The sequence below is a fragment of the Ovis aries genome, chromosome 3 (genome assembly GCF_016772045.2).
Source record: "Ovis aries strain OAR_USU_Benz2616 breed Rambouillet chromosome 3, ARS-UI_Ramb_v3.0, whole genome shotgun sequence".
Classification (NCBI taxonomy): Eukaryota; Metazoa; Chordata; class Mammalia; order Artiodactyla; family Bovidae; genus Ovis; species Ovis aries.
Genome location: NC_056056.1, coordinates 104,973,288 through 104,989,655, shown reverse-complemented (window position 1 = coordinate 104,989,655; position 16,368 = coordinate 104,973,288). Strand labels below are relative to the sequence as shown.

The following is a 16,368-nucleotide window of genomic DNA, read 5'->3' as shown; positions in this document are numbered from 1 at the left end:
TTTTGAAGTGCCAAGAGAATAAACATCCAGCAACTTCGGTTTACCAGTTCCAACAGAACACACATTTGTGGGTAGCACATATCTTCAAAACATTACTCCAGGGAACCCATTTCCTCCTCTCTATTCTACCCTCTTTATGCCACACTGTTTGAAGGGGCAGAGGTCTCACCATGCTCATTATCACAGTGTTTCCACCTCCTTCCAAACCTATTCATTTCAGTCCCCACCCTGAAGCTCTTAGACTCACACGGCTCTACAGAGATGCCCCGTATTCTAGCCTACTGCTGGAAGACAGCTGGCTCTGCAGTAGGCTGTATGCTTCTGGCCTCTCCCGACACACCTCTGCCTGGGGAGGTTTTTCTAATATGTGATGTTGATTCAGTGAGCGGCTGCTTTTCTCGAGAATATCCCGCAGCTCCCATTAACTACTAAATCACAGGGGAACTGATCATCACTGTATTCAGAGTCTCTGTCGTAGAATGGGTGAGTTGGCAGATGATGGATGAGCGGATGTTCGTGCGTGCTAAGGCACTTCAGTCATGTCCGCCTCTTTGTGACCCCGTGGACTGTAGCCCACCAGGCTCCTCTGTCCATGGGGTTCTCCAGGTAAGAATGCTGGAATGGCTTGCCGCACCCTCCTCTAGGGGATCTTCCCGACCCAGGGATTAAACGCGCGTCTCGCGTCTCCTGCGCTGGCAGGTGGGTTCCTTCCACAGGCACCACCTTCCTTCCTTCTTTCTCCCTCTCCCCCTTCCTTCCACCCACGCGTGTACTCACACACACACCTACCCACCAACATGCTCATGCACTCACCTGTCCATTCATCTGTCTGTCTGTCTGTCTGTTCATCCCTCCATCCCCCCACCCACCCATCCACTCACCCATCCATCCATCCTCCTACCCACCCACTCATTTACCTCCCACCTTTTCACTCATCTGGGCTTTCCAGGTGGTGGAATTAAACAGACAAAAATCTGATAGCTTCATAGTGCTAAGCGTGTTAGTCACTCAGTCGTGTCTGACTCTTTGCAACCCCACGAACTATAGCCCACCAGGCTCCTCTGTCCATGGGGATTCTCCAGCAAGCATACTCCAGCCACACCCTCCCCTAGGGGATTTTCCTGACCCACGGACTGAACCCAGGTCTCCTGCATTACAGGCGGATTCTTTACCATCTGAGTAGTAGCCACAGAAATTAAAATTACGAATATAAGAGGACTGAGTGAGCTTCACCACAGGGAAGGGAGTCACAACATCTGGTTCGAGGTCAACAGAGCAGATAGGATGTCAGTTACACTCTGAAATGAGCTCCCCAGCCCTGGCCCATGACTGAGGCACATAAGCATGGCACTACAGGGCTGGATGCAGGAACCAGACACGGGGGAAGAGAACCCTGATGTCGGGGATATTTCTGGGGATGGCTTCCCTGGTAGCTCAGCTGCTAAAGAATCCACCTGCAATGCAGGGGACCCCAGTTTGATTCCTGGGTTGGAAAGATAACCTGGAGAAGGATAGGCTACCCATTCCAGTATTCTTGGGCTTTCCTGGTGGCTCAGATGGTAAAGAATCTGCCTGCAATGTCGGAGACGTGGCTTCAATCCCTGGGTTGGGAAGATTCCCCTGGAAGAGGGCATGGCACCTCACTCCAGTATTCTTGCCTGGAGTATCCCCATGGACAGAGGAGCCTGGCAGGCTGCAGTCCATGGGGTCACAGAGAGTTGGACACGACTGAGCACAGACATCAGAACCTGGGGGGAGTGAATACCCCAAGACCAGACCAGAGAGCAGCAGGAGCCCAAAGCCTGCTCTGCCTCGTGCTCACCCAAGTGACGGCACCACCTCACCCTCATGGATCAACAGCCGCCTCCATCCCAGGAGACTCAACGGCCCCCAGCCTCCTCCTCTTTGCTGTTCCAATCCCCCATGAACCATCAGAAGGTCTTGGAAAGGTCATTCGAGGACACAGGGTCCCAGACTCCCGTCAGTAGAGGAGAGGGGCTCTTGGAAAGGCTTCCCTGGTGGCCCCCTGATACAGGCCAAAGAAGACCAGGCAGGAGACGCACGTTCAGTCCCAGGGCCGGGAGACCCCCTGGAGAAGGACACGGCAGCCCACTCCAGCATTCCTGCCTGGGAAACCCCAGGGACAGCGGAGCCCGGTGGGCTACGTCCATGAGGCTGCAAAAAGCTGGACGTGACTAGCAGACTAAATGACAACAACTCCCTGAACAAGAACTACCACAATCAAAGGCAGCGTAGTGGATGCCCACCTCAGACAGATTCCTTTACCTCCTCAGTTTCCCCATATGTAACATGAGGAGATGGCTGGAGCCCTCTCAGAGTTGTTTGAGGAGAAATGAGTTAAGCCCTGTGAAGCATGTATCGTGGGCATGGCTTATAGGAAGCAAGGGGTTTGGGGGGCACTGCTTTTATTTATTTGGCTGTGCCAGGTCCTAGCTATGGCATGTGGGATCTTTGATCTCCATTGCAGCATGCGAACTCTTAGTCATGTGAGATCTAGTTTCCCGACCAAAGATCAAACCCAGGCCCCTGCACTGGGAGCTCAGAGACCTAGCCACTGGACCACCAGAGAGGTTCCAACACCCGTCTGTTCTGGGCAGCCACTCTCCAAGTGTGGCTCTGGACCAGTCACCGCAGCATCACCTGGGGCCTTGGTGGAAAGGCAGATTCTCGGGCCCCATCCGCTGCAGCACCAGGAACCCTGAGGGTGGGCCCCAGCTGTGGAGTAACACCTACTTAAAGGATGAGGAAGACTCTTCTGAAAGTGGGGACCAGCTTGTCTTATGCTAAAATATTGTTGTTGTTGCCAAGACTGACTATTCACAACCCCACAGACTGCAGCACAACAGGCTTCCCTGTCCCTCTCCCAGAGTTTGCCCAAGTTCATGCCCATTGCATCAGGGATGCTATCCAACCACCTCATCCTAAAATGCTAAAATACTACTTCCCTGCAAAATCAACCCAAAACTCTGAGCTCGATCTCACGTGTGTTTCTCACTCCTCCTCTGCCTCCCAACTCACAGTGACTTTCCCTAGATTCCTTCCTCCTTCAGAAAAGGCTCCCCAGCATCCCCCTCTACTTCAGCTGCAGAGTTCAATCCATGTGCCCTCCGCAATCCCTGCCAAATGTCTTAGCCTCCTTTCCTCTAGTCCCTGCTAATAATTTAATCGGACATGGCATCTGGGGGCACAAATGACAGCATGGCTAATGCAGCAAGTCTTTAAGAGACGATCCGAAAGGACTGAGAAATGACGAAAATGAGAGACACCACGGGAGGGGAACAAAGACAGCTGGGCAGAGTTTTAAAGCAGCAGGCACGCCCGGCCTCGAGCAAACGGGGCGCTGCGGCGACAGTTTCCTAACACAGGTGGAATGAGCGTCGGAGAGAGTGGCCCATTCTCTGCTCATCAGCAAGTGCAGGGCAAGCAGGACCGTCTGAGGTTTCCCCTGAGATAGCATCTGCCCCGTGGCCGAGCCGTGAGGGAGGAGGAGCTGCCAAGAGAGGCAAGGTCATTCTCATCCAAGAGGCTCGCGATGAGATCGCAATGGCCCGGGTCCGTCAGGGACAACACACCGGCAGCATCTGGACCCCTCGGGGCGGAGCCCATCCAGCTCTGCAACGGGCCTCCGCTCACCTGGAAAACCTGCCTCCCGCACAGAGCAGGTGCCGGCTCATCACCGCTGCGCCACATAACTCACTAGTCCTCACTCAGGCTGCACTATGGTCAGAAGGCCCATTTTACAGATGGAGAAAGTGAGGCTTAAAGAGGGCTACCAGGACTTCTCTGGCGGCTCAGAGGTTAAGAATCCACCTGCCAGTACTAGAGACTCAGGTTCGACCCCTGGTCTGGGAAGATCCCGCATGCCAAGGAGCAGCTAAGCCCGTGCCCCACCACTCCGTGACATGTGAGATCTTCCCAGCCAGCGCGCTGGAGCCAAGGAGCCTACTCAGGCCACTGCTGAGCCCAAGCGCTGCAACGGCTGATACCTGCTCGCCTAGAGCCGATGCTCAGAAACAAGAGAAGCCACCGCAATGAAAACCCCATACATTGAAACTAGAGAAAGTCTATATGCAGCAACAAAGACCCAGTGCAGTCAAAAATAACAAATACATCAAAATTAATTTTAAAAAATTTTTAAGTTGATTCTCTCCCAAAAGCACCCCTCCAGGGCCCCATCTCCACCACCCTATGCCAGCCAACCTGGGAGTCCACCACTGGCCTGGGTGAGCTGACTGGCCCCTGGCAGTACAGGCATCCTTCCCACGGCATCACCTGCTCCAGCACAGGGCTTCCAGAGCACCTTTACAGCCATGAGCCAGTGTGTGGCTTTAATATTCAGCAGCACACCCCTCCAAGGGGCCCAGAGGCTATTGCGATCGAGGAGCTCTCGTGCAGCCACAGCGGCCGTCACAGCGCCAGGGAGCCCTGAGCAGGCTTCCGCCCCGTCTTCTCTACAGTGCAATTCTAGGTGCATCTGCTTTCTCAGCTTTTGCCTCCTGGGGTCTGAGAAGTGGCTGAAACGGTGTCTATCCCAGACACGGGAGAAGTACTTATTTATTTATATCTGACAGCACGGGCTCTTTGTTGCTATGTGCAGGCTTTCTCTCGCGGCAGTGACTGGCGGCTCCTCTCCAGCTGTGGTGCTCTCCCTGCAGCGGCTCCTCTCGGTGCGGGGCACAGGCTCCGGGCGCAGGGGCTTCAGCAGCCATGGCTCCCAGGCTCTAGAGCACAGGCTCAATCATTGTGGCACCGGGCTTAGCTGCCCCGAGGCATGTGGGAGCTTTCCGGAGCAGGGATCCAACTCACGTCTCCTGCACGGGCAGGCTGATTCTTCGCCGCTGGCCCACCAGGAGAGGTACCCGGTTGGCCGAAGGCTCTTTCAGGTATTTGTGTAACATTGTACAGAGTGAACTTCTTGGCCAGCCCAATTTTCTCTCTGCGCTTTGCTGCTGGACCTGCGCCTTGGAGTCACTCCTGGGCCCACATCCTGAGGTTCTCCTGGAGTCTCACCAACTCAGCTGGTTCGGCTGAGACCTGCCGGGCCACTCCAGACCTGGGTCTTCAGAAACATGCACCTCACCCACTTTAAAGAGCCAGCGAGAATAAGCATAGAGGCAACACCCACAAGCAGGCCGGCAGTCTCCAGCTCAGGACTGATGTCACAGCTGCACCCACAGTGGGGAAGAGTACCACGGGGGCAGAGCATGGGCAGGCGGGCTTGTAAGCCACACAGATCCAGCAGAAGGGAGGAAGGGAAGGTTTTCCTGCTATTCCTGACACCAGGCCTGGGGTCAAGTGAACGGAACTTATCCCTTCTCAGTGGAGAAGCCGAGTGCCAGCCACATATGGATATGCACTGGTATCTCAACGCTCCGTCCAGCTTCCCCCTGCTCAGTGGAGCCTGAGAGAGGAAAGAAACGGGAAGGAACCAGAGAGCAGGCAGTGCTGCACTCTGAAGAGGAGGCAGCTCGTGGAGCGCTCTCTCCTTGCTGCTGTTTGCAAGTCAGAGTGGAGCAGGGGTGGGGCAAGGCGGGGTGGGATTGGCTCCTGGAGGTCTGACCTCATGGTCCTGCCTGTGACAGTGAGGGTCACATGCCAAACAGACGTGCACACTCAACACTCCCCAATGGACTCAGCCACGACACGCAGCCTGTTATCCACTAGTCAGCTCTTAGCTGCTTTTCCAGAAGATGTGCTCCTTCCGAAGGACCTGTTCTCCAGGCGCCCACCTTTAGTGGCCTGTTGCTGTAAGGACCGGGCTCTACCCACTGTGGGTTTTTAATTACATGTGTGCATGTAATCCACAGCACACACGCAGATGTAGAGGGATGATGAAAAAGCTGCAGAAAGTTCTCTGTGTAGAGCTTACTGGCACACACCAGCATTTAACCAGCAACCCAAGCCACCTTGCACCCACTGTGGCTCAAGAAGCTCAGCTCCTGACATTGTTACCCAGCTCTGGATCACGTGGAGAGCAAACACTGAGAGAAACTAGTCAGTTACCTTCATAGAGCCCATGGCTTGGAAAGTCACAGCGAGTCTGGAAGGGGTCAGCGCCGCCAGCATCGCATTGAATCTCGCACTCTTGTCCTTAATGGGGGAGTGGTACTGCCCATCTGGAGCCACGGAACCGAACCTGCAGTGGGGCAGGGGGGTAGAAAAGAGAGGTGGGGTGAGCGTAGGAGGAGGACATCGTGCCTGGAAATGAAGGCAGGTGGCTCCCACAGGCACACACAGGGAAGTCACACAGGGCTCCCCATCCTGGAACCTCCCTCCCAAGACAGCAGAGTACGAGGCAGGACAAGTGCCTCCCCAGGAGATGCTGAGAGAGGCTAAGTCACGGAAAGTAAGAGCTGACATCCTGCCACTACCATTCTGCGACTCAGTGGTGGCCCCAGACAAAGAAAGGCATGAGGACTGCCACCATTAACCCAACTCTGGAGCCTGGTAGTCAATCCACAATTTTGTTGTTGAGATATAAATCAATACACCATAAACGTCATCCTTTTAAGCTGTTCAACGGTCTTTAGTATATTCACAAAGTTGTACAACCATGACTACTATCCGGTTCCTAAACACTTCATCACCCCAAAAGAAACCCCATGCCATTAGCACTCACATCCCACATTCCCTACCCTTTCGGGCCTGGCAGCTATTCACCTATCTCCGAACTCTCTGGATCTAACTCCGGACATTTCGCGTAAGCAGTGTCACACACAGTGTGCCCCTCACGCTGGGTCCTCACTGCTGCGCGCAAGCCTCCTCCAGCTGCGGCGGGTGGGGCCCCTCTCTGGCTGTGGTGCACAGGCCTCTCTGCAGGGGCTTCCCTGGTTGCAGAGCACAGAGCCGAGACCAAGGGCTCAGTAGCTGCGGCACATGGGCTCCGCTGCCCCGTGGCAGGTGGGATCTTCCTGGACCAAGGATCGAACCTGTGTCCCCGGAATTGGCAGCCGGATTCTTTACCACTGGGCTACCGGGAAGTCTGACTTTAAACTTCTGAAGAGCTGACAAGCTCTTTCCCCAGTTGACACCACCAGTTTACATCCCCCCCAGCAACACATGAGGGCTCAAATTTCTCTAAGTCTTTGCCAACACTTGTTATCACCTGTCTCTCTTATTATAGCCGTGAAGTGAGTACAAACTGGTACTTCACTGTGGGTTTTTAACTGGCATTTCCTTACTGACATTGATATTGAACATCGTTACATGTACTTATTAGCCATCTTCTGTATCTTCTTTGGATAAATGTCTGTTCCCATTTTTGCCCATTTCTTTGTTGGGTCATTTGTCTTTTTACAGTTGAGCTGTAATATGGTTCCTTTTATAGTCTGGATATTAGGTTCTTATATATGATTCTTATATATTTTCTCCCATTCTGTGGATGTCTTTTCACTTTCTTCATACCCTCCTTTGCTGCAGAAGGTTTTCAAATTTGGATGAAGCCCAGGTTATCTATTTTTGCTTTGGTGCTCTGTGCTTTTGCGGTCACATCTCATAAATCATTGCCTAAATAAGGTCACAAAGATTTACGCCTGTGTTTTCTCCTATAAGTTTTATAGTTTTAGCTCTTATATTTAGAGCTGTGATCCATCTTCTGTTAATTTTTGTACATCATATGTGGTAAAGGTCCAAGTTCATATATTTGCATATGGATATCCAGATGTTCTAGCACCATTTGTTGAGAAGACCTTTCTTTCCCCATTAAATTATCTTGTCACCCTTTTGCTGAATATCAACCGACCATAAATACTAGAATTCATCTCTAGATCCTCTATTCTATTCCATTCTCCATACGTCTAGCCTTATGCCCATACCACAGCGACCTAGTAACTGTAGGTTTGTAGTAATTTTTCAGATCAGGAAGCTGAGTCCTCCCACTTTGTCTTTCATTATCAGGAGTATTTCGGCTACTCTGAGTGTCTTGCATTTCCATCTGAATTTTAGGACCAGCTTCTCAATTCCTTCAAAAAAAGGCAGCTGAAATTTTGATAAGGATTTCACTGAATCTGTACATCTATTTACAAACCCATTTTTGATCAAGTGATAAACCAACACCCACAAGTGTGTTGCCTCTGCTGTTTCGTAGTATTTGGGGGGCTATACCAATGGAGTAGCTTCCAATCAAATCTTATCAAAGAATGTTCTATACACTGTCATACCTTCTACAGACCTTGGAGCCCTCTATCGTTTTTCTTTCTGATTGAATCTGACTTTCTAATCTGCATTGGATAAATGCTAAACCAGTTGGTTGAAGCTCTGATAGAGGACTGTCCAATCCACTAAGATCCCATTTGGGTGAGTAAGAGACAGGGCGCATCTACAGCTTCTCTTCCCTCTTCCCCATCTCTGAGAGTCGAGCGATGCTGGTAAGGGACGGAAACGAGCAGGGAAGGCTGCTGGTCCCCAGACCTGCTGGCATGGGCACTGGTTGGTCCTGAGGAGGCCTGGGGGCTTCACCACCTACTAGGATACCTACAACATGCTCCTGTTGTTTACATTTTGTGCGTGTGTGCTTAGTCACTCAGTCATGTCCATCTCTTTGCGACCCCATGGACTGTGTCCCGCCAGGCTCCTCTGTCCCTGGGATTCTCCAGGCAAGAATACTGGAGTGGGTTGCCATTTCCTCCCCCAGGGTATACTCTTCACCCAGGGATTGAATCGGGTCATCTGCGTTGCAGGCAGATTCTTTACTGTCTGAGATACAAGGGAAACCCCTGTTTCGATTTTATTTTCCTACCAATTCACAAGGGGAAAAAAGTTAACAAACAGAATTTGGTTCATTTTAAGTTTGTTTCGCCCATTATTTTATTTAAACTTTTTATATCTATGACATATATTTGCTGGCAAGAACTTGAAGGCAACAAAAAAGAGTAAAATGTTCAAGGAAAATCTATAGGAAAGCAGGGAGCAAGACTGATGGCTTGCCTTTTCACAGATTTAAATATCACTAGTTCAGCATTTTTATTGGATGCATGAAAAGATGCTGAGAAAAGTAAAAGTGATTGGTGTTTCTTAGCCTGCATTAAGCATTGTGAACTCCTGGGCTCCACACCTGGAATGCACCTGTGGAAGTGCATTCTCCTCACTGGAAGGCACCTTGATCTCACTGAGGGATGCTGGGAACTGACACTAAACACGTGCGACATTGGGCTTCCCTGGTGGCTCAGTGGTAAAAAAAATCTGCCTGCCAAGCAGGAGATGTGAGTTCAATCCCTGGGTCAAGAAGATGCCCTGGAGAAGGAAATGGCAACCCACTCCAGTATTCTTGTGTGGAAAATCCCACAGACAGAGGATCCTGACAGGCTACAGTTCATGCGGTTGCAAAAGAGCTGGATAAAACTTAGCAACTAAACAACAACAACCTATGACATTATTCACCCAATCAGTTCAGTTCAGTCGCTCAGTCATGTCCAACTCTTTGCGACCCCATGAACCATAGCACGCCAGACCTCCCTGTCCATCACCAGCTCCTGGAGTTTACCCTAACTCATGTCTACTGAGTCGGTGATGCCATCCAACCATCTCATCCTCTGTCGTCCCCCTCTCCTCCTGCCCTCAATCTTTCCCAGCATCAGGGTCTTTTCCAGTGAGTCAGCTCTTTGCATGAGGTGGCCAAAGTATTGGAGTTTCAGCTTCAACATCAGTCCCTCCAATGAACACCCAGGACTGATCTCCTTTAGGATGGATTGGTTGGATCTCCTTGCAGTCCAAGGGACTTTCAAGAGTCTTCTCCAACACCACAGTTCAAAAGCATCAGTTCTTTGGCACTCAACTTTCTTTATAGTCCAACTCTCACATCCATACACAACCACTGGAAAAACCATAGCCTTGACTAGACGGACCTTTGTTGGCAAAGTAATGTCTCTGCTTTTGAATATGCTATCTAGGTTGGTCATAACTTTCCTTCCGAGGAGTAAGCATCTTTTAATTTCATGGCTGCAGTCACCATCTGCAGTGATTTTGGAGCCCAAAAAAATAAAGTCTGACACTGTTTCCACTGCTTCCCCGTCTATTTCCCATGAAGTGGTGGGACCAGATGCCATGGTCTTCATTTTCTGAATGTTGAGCTTTAAGCCAACTTTTTCACTCTCCTCTTTCACTTTCAAGAGGCTCTTTAGTTCTTCTTCACTTTCTGCCATAGGGTGGTATCATCTGCATATCTGAGGTTATTGATATTTCTCCCAGCAATCTTGTTTTCAGCTTGTGCTTCTTCCAGCCCAGCGTTTCTCATGATGTACTCTGCATATAAGTTAAATAAGCAGGGTGACAATATACAGCTTTGACTTACTCCTTTTCCTATTTGGAACCAGCCTGTTGTTCCATGTCCAGTTCTAACTGTTGCTTCCTGACCTGTATATAGGTTTCTCAAGAGGCAGGTCAGGTGGTCTGGTATTCCCATCTGTTTCAGAATTTTCCACAGTACTAGTTATAATAGCCTCCAAAGCTGAAAGAGGGTACCTTATCTCCTGCCATCCACAAAGGAGGCAATAACACTGTTTTATGATAACCCAAAAAAAAAATTAAGGGAAATAACCTAAATACCCAACAATAAGGGACTGATTATATAACTTACAGATAATTTATTTAACAGCTTATGATGGCAATATTAAAAATGGTAATGCCTACGTGTATTTCAGGCTTCCCTGCTGGCTCAGACAGTAAAGAATCTGTCCACAATGCAGGAGACCTAGGTTCAATCCCTGGGTCAGGAAGATCCCCTGAAGAAGGAAATGGCAACCCACTCCAGTATCCTTGCCTGGAGAATTCCATGGACAGAGGAGCCTGACAGGCTACAATCTATGGGGGTCTCAAAGAATCAGACACAACTGAGCAACTAACATTTTCTATGTGTTTTTATTGTTGCATAGAAACTTTGGACATATTTTGTTAAACAGAAACCACAAGTTATAAAATTAAAAAAAAGAACAGAATTTCTAAGTGGATCTCATTCAGTAAAAATCAAACATCTCTCTCTCTCTTTAATATCTACTCAGAGAAAATTCTAAAATGTTAAACAGAAAAGTGTAATAAACATTGTGGCTAGATGATCAAACCAGTCCATCCTAAAGGAAATCAACTCTGAATATTCACCGGAAGGACAGATACTGAAGCTGAAGCTCCAATACTTTGGCCTCCTGATGCGAAGAGCTGACTCACTGGAAAAGACCCTGATGCTGGGAAAGACTGAGGACAGGAGGAAAAGGGGACGACAGAGGATGAGATGGTTGGATGGCATCATTGACTCAATGGACATGAGTTTGCGCAAACTCTCAGAGGTAGTGAAGGAGGGTAAACCTGGCGTCCTGTAGTCCATGGGGCTGCAAAGAGTTGGACACAACTTAGCGACTGAACAACAACAACAAAGGTGATAGTACTGGGGATAATTTTAATTTTTTTTTTTTTGTTTATCCACCTTTCCTGATTAGTAAAACTGTGAAAGTGGTTATAAGGAGACAGCTGGACGTAAAGCCCATGAGACCTAGGAACCAGGCCTGGGAGGCAGAGAGCTCATAGCTACAGCAAGTCTGAGTTAAGGAGGCAGCTACTCACTTATCCAGCAGGTTCTCCCTTGGTATCCGAACATTGTCAAATCTCAGGATCCCGTTATCCACACCATGTAGACCTAGAGAGAACAGACAGGAAATGGAGCTGCAGGTGGGACAAGCTTATGAGCATGAGAAACACTGCCCCATGGGACCTCCCTGGTGGTGCAGTGGCTGAGCCTGCACTGCCAGTGCAGGAGGCTCGGGTCTGATCCCTGGCCCGAGAACTAGACCCGGCATGCCACAGCTGAGGGTTTGCACGTTGCTGGTGCTGTTCAGTCATGAAGTTGTGTCCGGCTCTTTGCAACCCCATGGGCTGCAGCACGCCAGGCTTCCCTGTCCTCCACTGTCTCCTGCAGTTTGCTCAAGTAGAGTCTGTATGCTACAGTCAAAAGATCCCACATGCTGTAACTAAGACCTGCTGCAGCCCAATATATAAACACATTTCTAAAAAAATATACACCAAGACAGTTTTAAAAACAGTTAGACCATCGCTGCCACTTTCTAGATTGGACATCACTGAAACGCAAAGCCCTTCTTTCACTTCCAGAATCGTGGCTGCTTTCTTATCTGGGGTGAAGATGCTGTCTGCTTGTTTCCACGCAGCGTGGTGCCTGTTTCTCCAGCTGCCTCCTCACTAATGAGCATGGAGGAAGTGCTGGACCTTCTAGGGCTCAGCTGGGGCTACAGCTGTCTGCCTGGGCAGTTGCTGAGGCTGGAGAGGGGAGAATTCTAGGCAGCCGAGAGAATATCTGACTGAACATACAGAAGCAGCAAAGCTCATTCAGCCCCGCCAGTGACCCCAAACTCAATTTCTCCTCCTTCCCAATGCTTCCTCCTCAGAACACAGGATGAATTTGCAATGCTACTGCTGCTGCTAAGTCGCTTCAGTCATCTCCAACTCTGTGCAACCCCATAGACAGAAACCAGCCAGGCTCCCCTGTCCCTGGGATTTTCCAGGCAAGAACACTGGAGTAGGTTGCCATTGCCTTCTCCAATGCATGAAAGTGAAAAGTCAAAGTGAAGTCGCTCAGTCGTGTCTGACTCCTAGCGACCTCATGGACTGCAGCCTACCAGGCTCCTTCATCCATGGGATTTTCCAGACAAGAGTACTGGAGTGGGGTGCCATTGCTGCAAAGGCCTAAAAGACACTGGCAAACTGCCAGAGGGTCAGCAGCAGGTGGGTAGAGTGGCCCCTTCAAGACCAGTCTCTTCTGCCTTCACTGCTTTGATGAGTTAGGCTAGACTCAGCTGGGGAAAAGTGGAAACAGTGACAGATTTTATTTTCTGGGGCTCCAAAATCACTGCAGATGCAGCCATGAAATTAAGAGATGCTTGCTCCTTGGAAGAAAAGCTATGATAAATCTAGACAGTATATTAAAAAGTAGAGATATCACTTTGCCAACAAAGGTCCCTGTAGAGTCAAAGCTATGGTTTTTCCAGTAGTCATGAACAGATGTCAAAGTTGGACCATAAAGATGGCTAAGTGCTGAAAAACTGATGCATTTGAATTGAAGTGCTTGAGAAGATTCTTGAGAGTCTCTTGGACAGCAAGGAGATCAAAACAGTCAATCCTGAAGGAAATCAACCCTGAATATTCACTGAAAGGACTGATGCTGAAGCTGAAGCTCCAGTACTTTGACCACCTGATGGGAAGTGCGGATTCTTTGGAAAAGATGCTGTGCTGGGAAAGACTGAGGGCAGGCAGAGAAGGGGGTGACAGAGGATGAGGTAGCTGGATGGCATCACCAATTCAATGGGCAGGAGTGGGAGTAAACTGCAGGAGATAGTGAAGGACAGGGAAGCCTGGCATGCTACAGTTCATGGGGTCACAGAGTCGAACTTGGCTTACAGACTGAACACCGACAGCTGGCAGGGTGGGGTGGGGAGGAGGCGAAAGCGCAGAAGAGGGTGCAAGAAGGTCCACCTGCGAACTCACCTTCTTTATGCATCATATCAACAACCGTCACTCCTGGGTACAAGCTTCCATTTTCATCTCGGACAGGGACGATGAAGCAGTGGGGCCCTAAGGACGGTGGAAAGACACTTACTAAAGTCTCTAAAGATATGAGCAAGGCTTTCCTAATTTCCAGTGTGCAATTATGTTGATTCTGAAATTCATTCTGTTGTGTGACTGTGCACTGCCCATAATAGTGTATAAGGTTGAATGTAATGATGAATTGTCTCATCATGTATATTTAGGAGACCAAGTGCTCAATTTTTTAAAAGACAAATAACTCAATTTCTTATGTAGCTGTGCCACACTGCATGCGGGATCTTAGCACCCCGATCTGCAGTGGAAGCACAGAGTCTTAACCACTGGACTGACAGGGGAAAGTTCCAGTGTGAATTTTTTACAAGATAAAAACACCCCTTTGGAAGGGGAAGGATTCTGTGTAAAGCACTCATGGGAGAATAGTACTAATAAAGAGAAACAGCCTAGGCTTCTGTGTTGGTGACAAACCTTGAGATCTTCCGTTTATGATGAGCTGGGCAAAGACTGCTGCGTAATTCCCATACATCGCATTTCCAATGTACATCTTCTCAGCATTTTTACATGGTGTGTCAATGACAAATTCCTGCACAGAAATACCAAAGCAACAGAGTTTTCTTCCTTATGATTCTTTTCAACCCCTGGGCTCAGCGCAATGAACACCATGAAACAGATTCACGCTGCATAGCTGCGCCCACTTAGGCGACCTCACAGAAAAGGCGTAGATGACCCAAAGTCGTTTAGTCCACCCTCACATTCCTTCCCTTCTTGCTGGCCGCTCTTCTTTGTAAGGTTGGGCTGGCACGTATCGCATTCGTCCGAGCCTGTGGCTTAAACATATGAACCCTTCTTCAGTGAGCTTCTTTCTCTCTAGGCTACTCCACACTGAGGTTTTGACTTTTAAATAATCCAGCACCCAACCCCCTAAGAGCCCTGGTGATCTGTATTCAGCTCTCACCACAGCCCTCGCTCCCAAACACTCCACCTGCAGGTTTCACAAGAAACGATAGAGTACCCAACGATCTGGGGCCCAGTTCGATGAGTCCATGTCTGTGTATTTCGTTTTGTCTACGGGACACTGTCCCTCCTGGACCAATGGCATGGTTCCTCAGGTTCTCCACTGATCGCTGGGCCTCAGACATTCCTGTATCTAAGGTGTGAGTCCATTGTTTGAACAGCAGCTCTCTAACCAAAGGTTAAACGTGTAGGTGCACGCGTGCTGAGTCGCTTCAGTCATGTCCACCTCTTTGCAACCCTACGGACTTAGCCCGCCAGTCTCCTCTGTCCATGGGATTCTCCAGGCCAGGATGCTGGAGTGGGTCCCCATGCCCTCCGCCAGGGCATCCTCCCCACCCAGGCACTGAACCCACGCCCCTCATGCCTCCTCCCTCTTTACCACTAGTGCCACCTGGGAAGCCCTTAAATGTCTACACCTGAACACAAACAAGACTAATGAACAGCCGTGACCTAGTCCCACCATTGCTTAGAATCTCATCCCAGACAATTCTGATTTTTATAAAAAGAAAGATCTCATTTAAGCCTTGGGATAACTGTTTCAAAATCTCTCTCCATTTTCTTGATCAATGAATATGATAATGAAAGTTTCCCTCAAAAGCTCATGTGAATAAGCCCTTAAAAGCGTGTGTCAACAATTCTCCATCTTATCAGGGAATGAATCTTAGAACACACCATCTATCTTGTCTCCAAAATATGACCAAGGATTCTAGCTCAAAACAGTCTGAAGTTAACACTGGTCAGGAAAAAGCAGGGGGAAAATAATTAGCTTTTTTGTTTTCAGTCTCTGCTCAAAACTCTGCCTCCTTTTTCCTCCTCTCCAGGAACCAGAACAGGCTCACCATGGAAACACCTCTCTTCCCTTCTTGGTCCTCTCTCGTGCAGCTTGCTACCTGGGATACCCTTCAGCCTCTTGTTAAGGAGAGAGACCATAACTGCCAACTCTGGATACTGGGTACCTGGAACAGGTCAAAGAATCCAGGGAGTGGGGGGAAGGAAAGGGGAAGCCAGGGCGGGGGCGTGATGGCAAAAAAACAGGACCTCAAATTTAATCGAAGCTGACAATTATCAAAGATGTGGCTGAACCAAACCAACAAGCTATTGATCATGTAAAGATCATCTCAGATTTCAGATTTTCAAGTATATGGACTCTACTTTCCCTCTGGCCAAGAAATATAGTCTTGGAGCCCAAGAAAACATTCTCTGACACATGTGCACACAGGGAAACTTTTAACATAGGCAAGGGCTTTTCAGAAACATAAATGGATGAGCTGACCATTTTTAAGTCTCTGGAGGCTGCTGCCCTTGTCTTATCAGGCCAGCCAGGAACTTTTTAAAGAAAGGAGTTTTTATGAGGCTGGGGGTGCAGTAACAAACAACACGTGGTGAGGGGATGCATTAAATAGCACCCCACGGGTGGGAAGGGAAGTAGCAGAGAAAGGCTAACCTGGCAGAAACGATCTGGTCGTGTGGGGAGGAGACAGGAGGCCATTCGCCCCCATCAACATTTGATCCTCTCTGGGAAAGGAGTTTTGTCACTTCTGGCAAAAACACTTGATTGGGAAAGTCTGCCTCAGCCAAAGCGCTGGCGTTTAAAGCTGGATCTAAATAATGCACACCATGTGTGTTGGTTCCCATTATAATTAGTCGTTGAAGACCAACAAAACAGTCCTGTAAACACTCATAGAGATGGCTTTGGCCAGAGAGCTCTTAAAGTCTCATTTATTTTTGTGATTTTGCATAAAGTGTAACTCTCTCTTACCTCAAAACCCTCCATGCCACTACTCAACCTACCAT

General features: G+C 49.2%; 1 protein-coding gene across 2 annotated transcripts in view; it reads right to left on the bottom strand.

The window, feature by feature from the left end:
* Positions 1-16,368, bottom strand: part of ACOXL (acyl-CoA oxidase like) — a 372,099-nt gene that overhangs the window by 297,323 nt on the left and 58,408 nt on the right. For both annotated transcript variants that reach the window (XR_006059556.1, XM_042248150.1), the window contains exons 6-9: positions 14,029-14,143; positions 13,504-13,590; positions 11,572-11,644; positions 6,025-6,157 (exon numbers count right to left, since the gene is read on the bottom strand). Coding sequence is in view for 1 of the 2 variants with exons in the window: in XM_042248150.1 (XP_042104084.1) it covers positions 6,025-6,157; positions 11,572-11,644; positions 13,504-13,590; positions 14,029-14,143 (408 nt within the window). In the remaining variant the exon portion in view is untranslated. The remainder of the gene's footprint in view (positions 1-6,024; positions 6,158-11,571; positions 11,645-13,503; positions 13,591-14,028; positions 14,144-16,368) is intronic.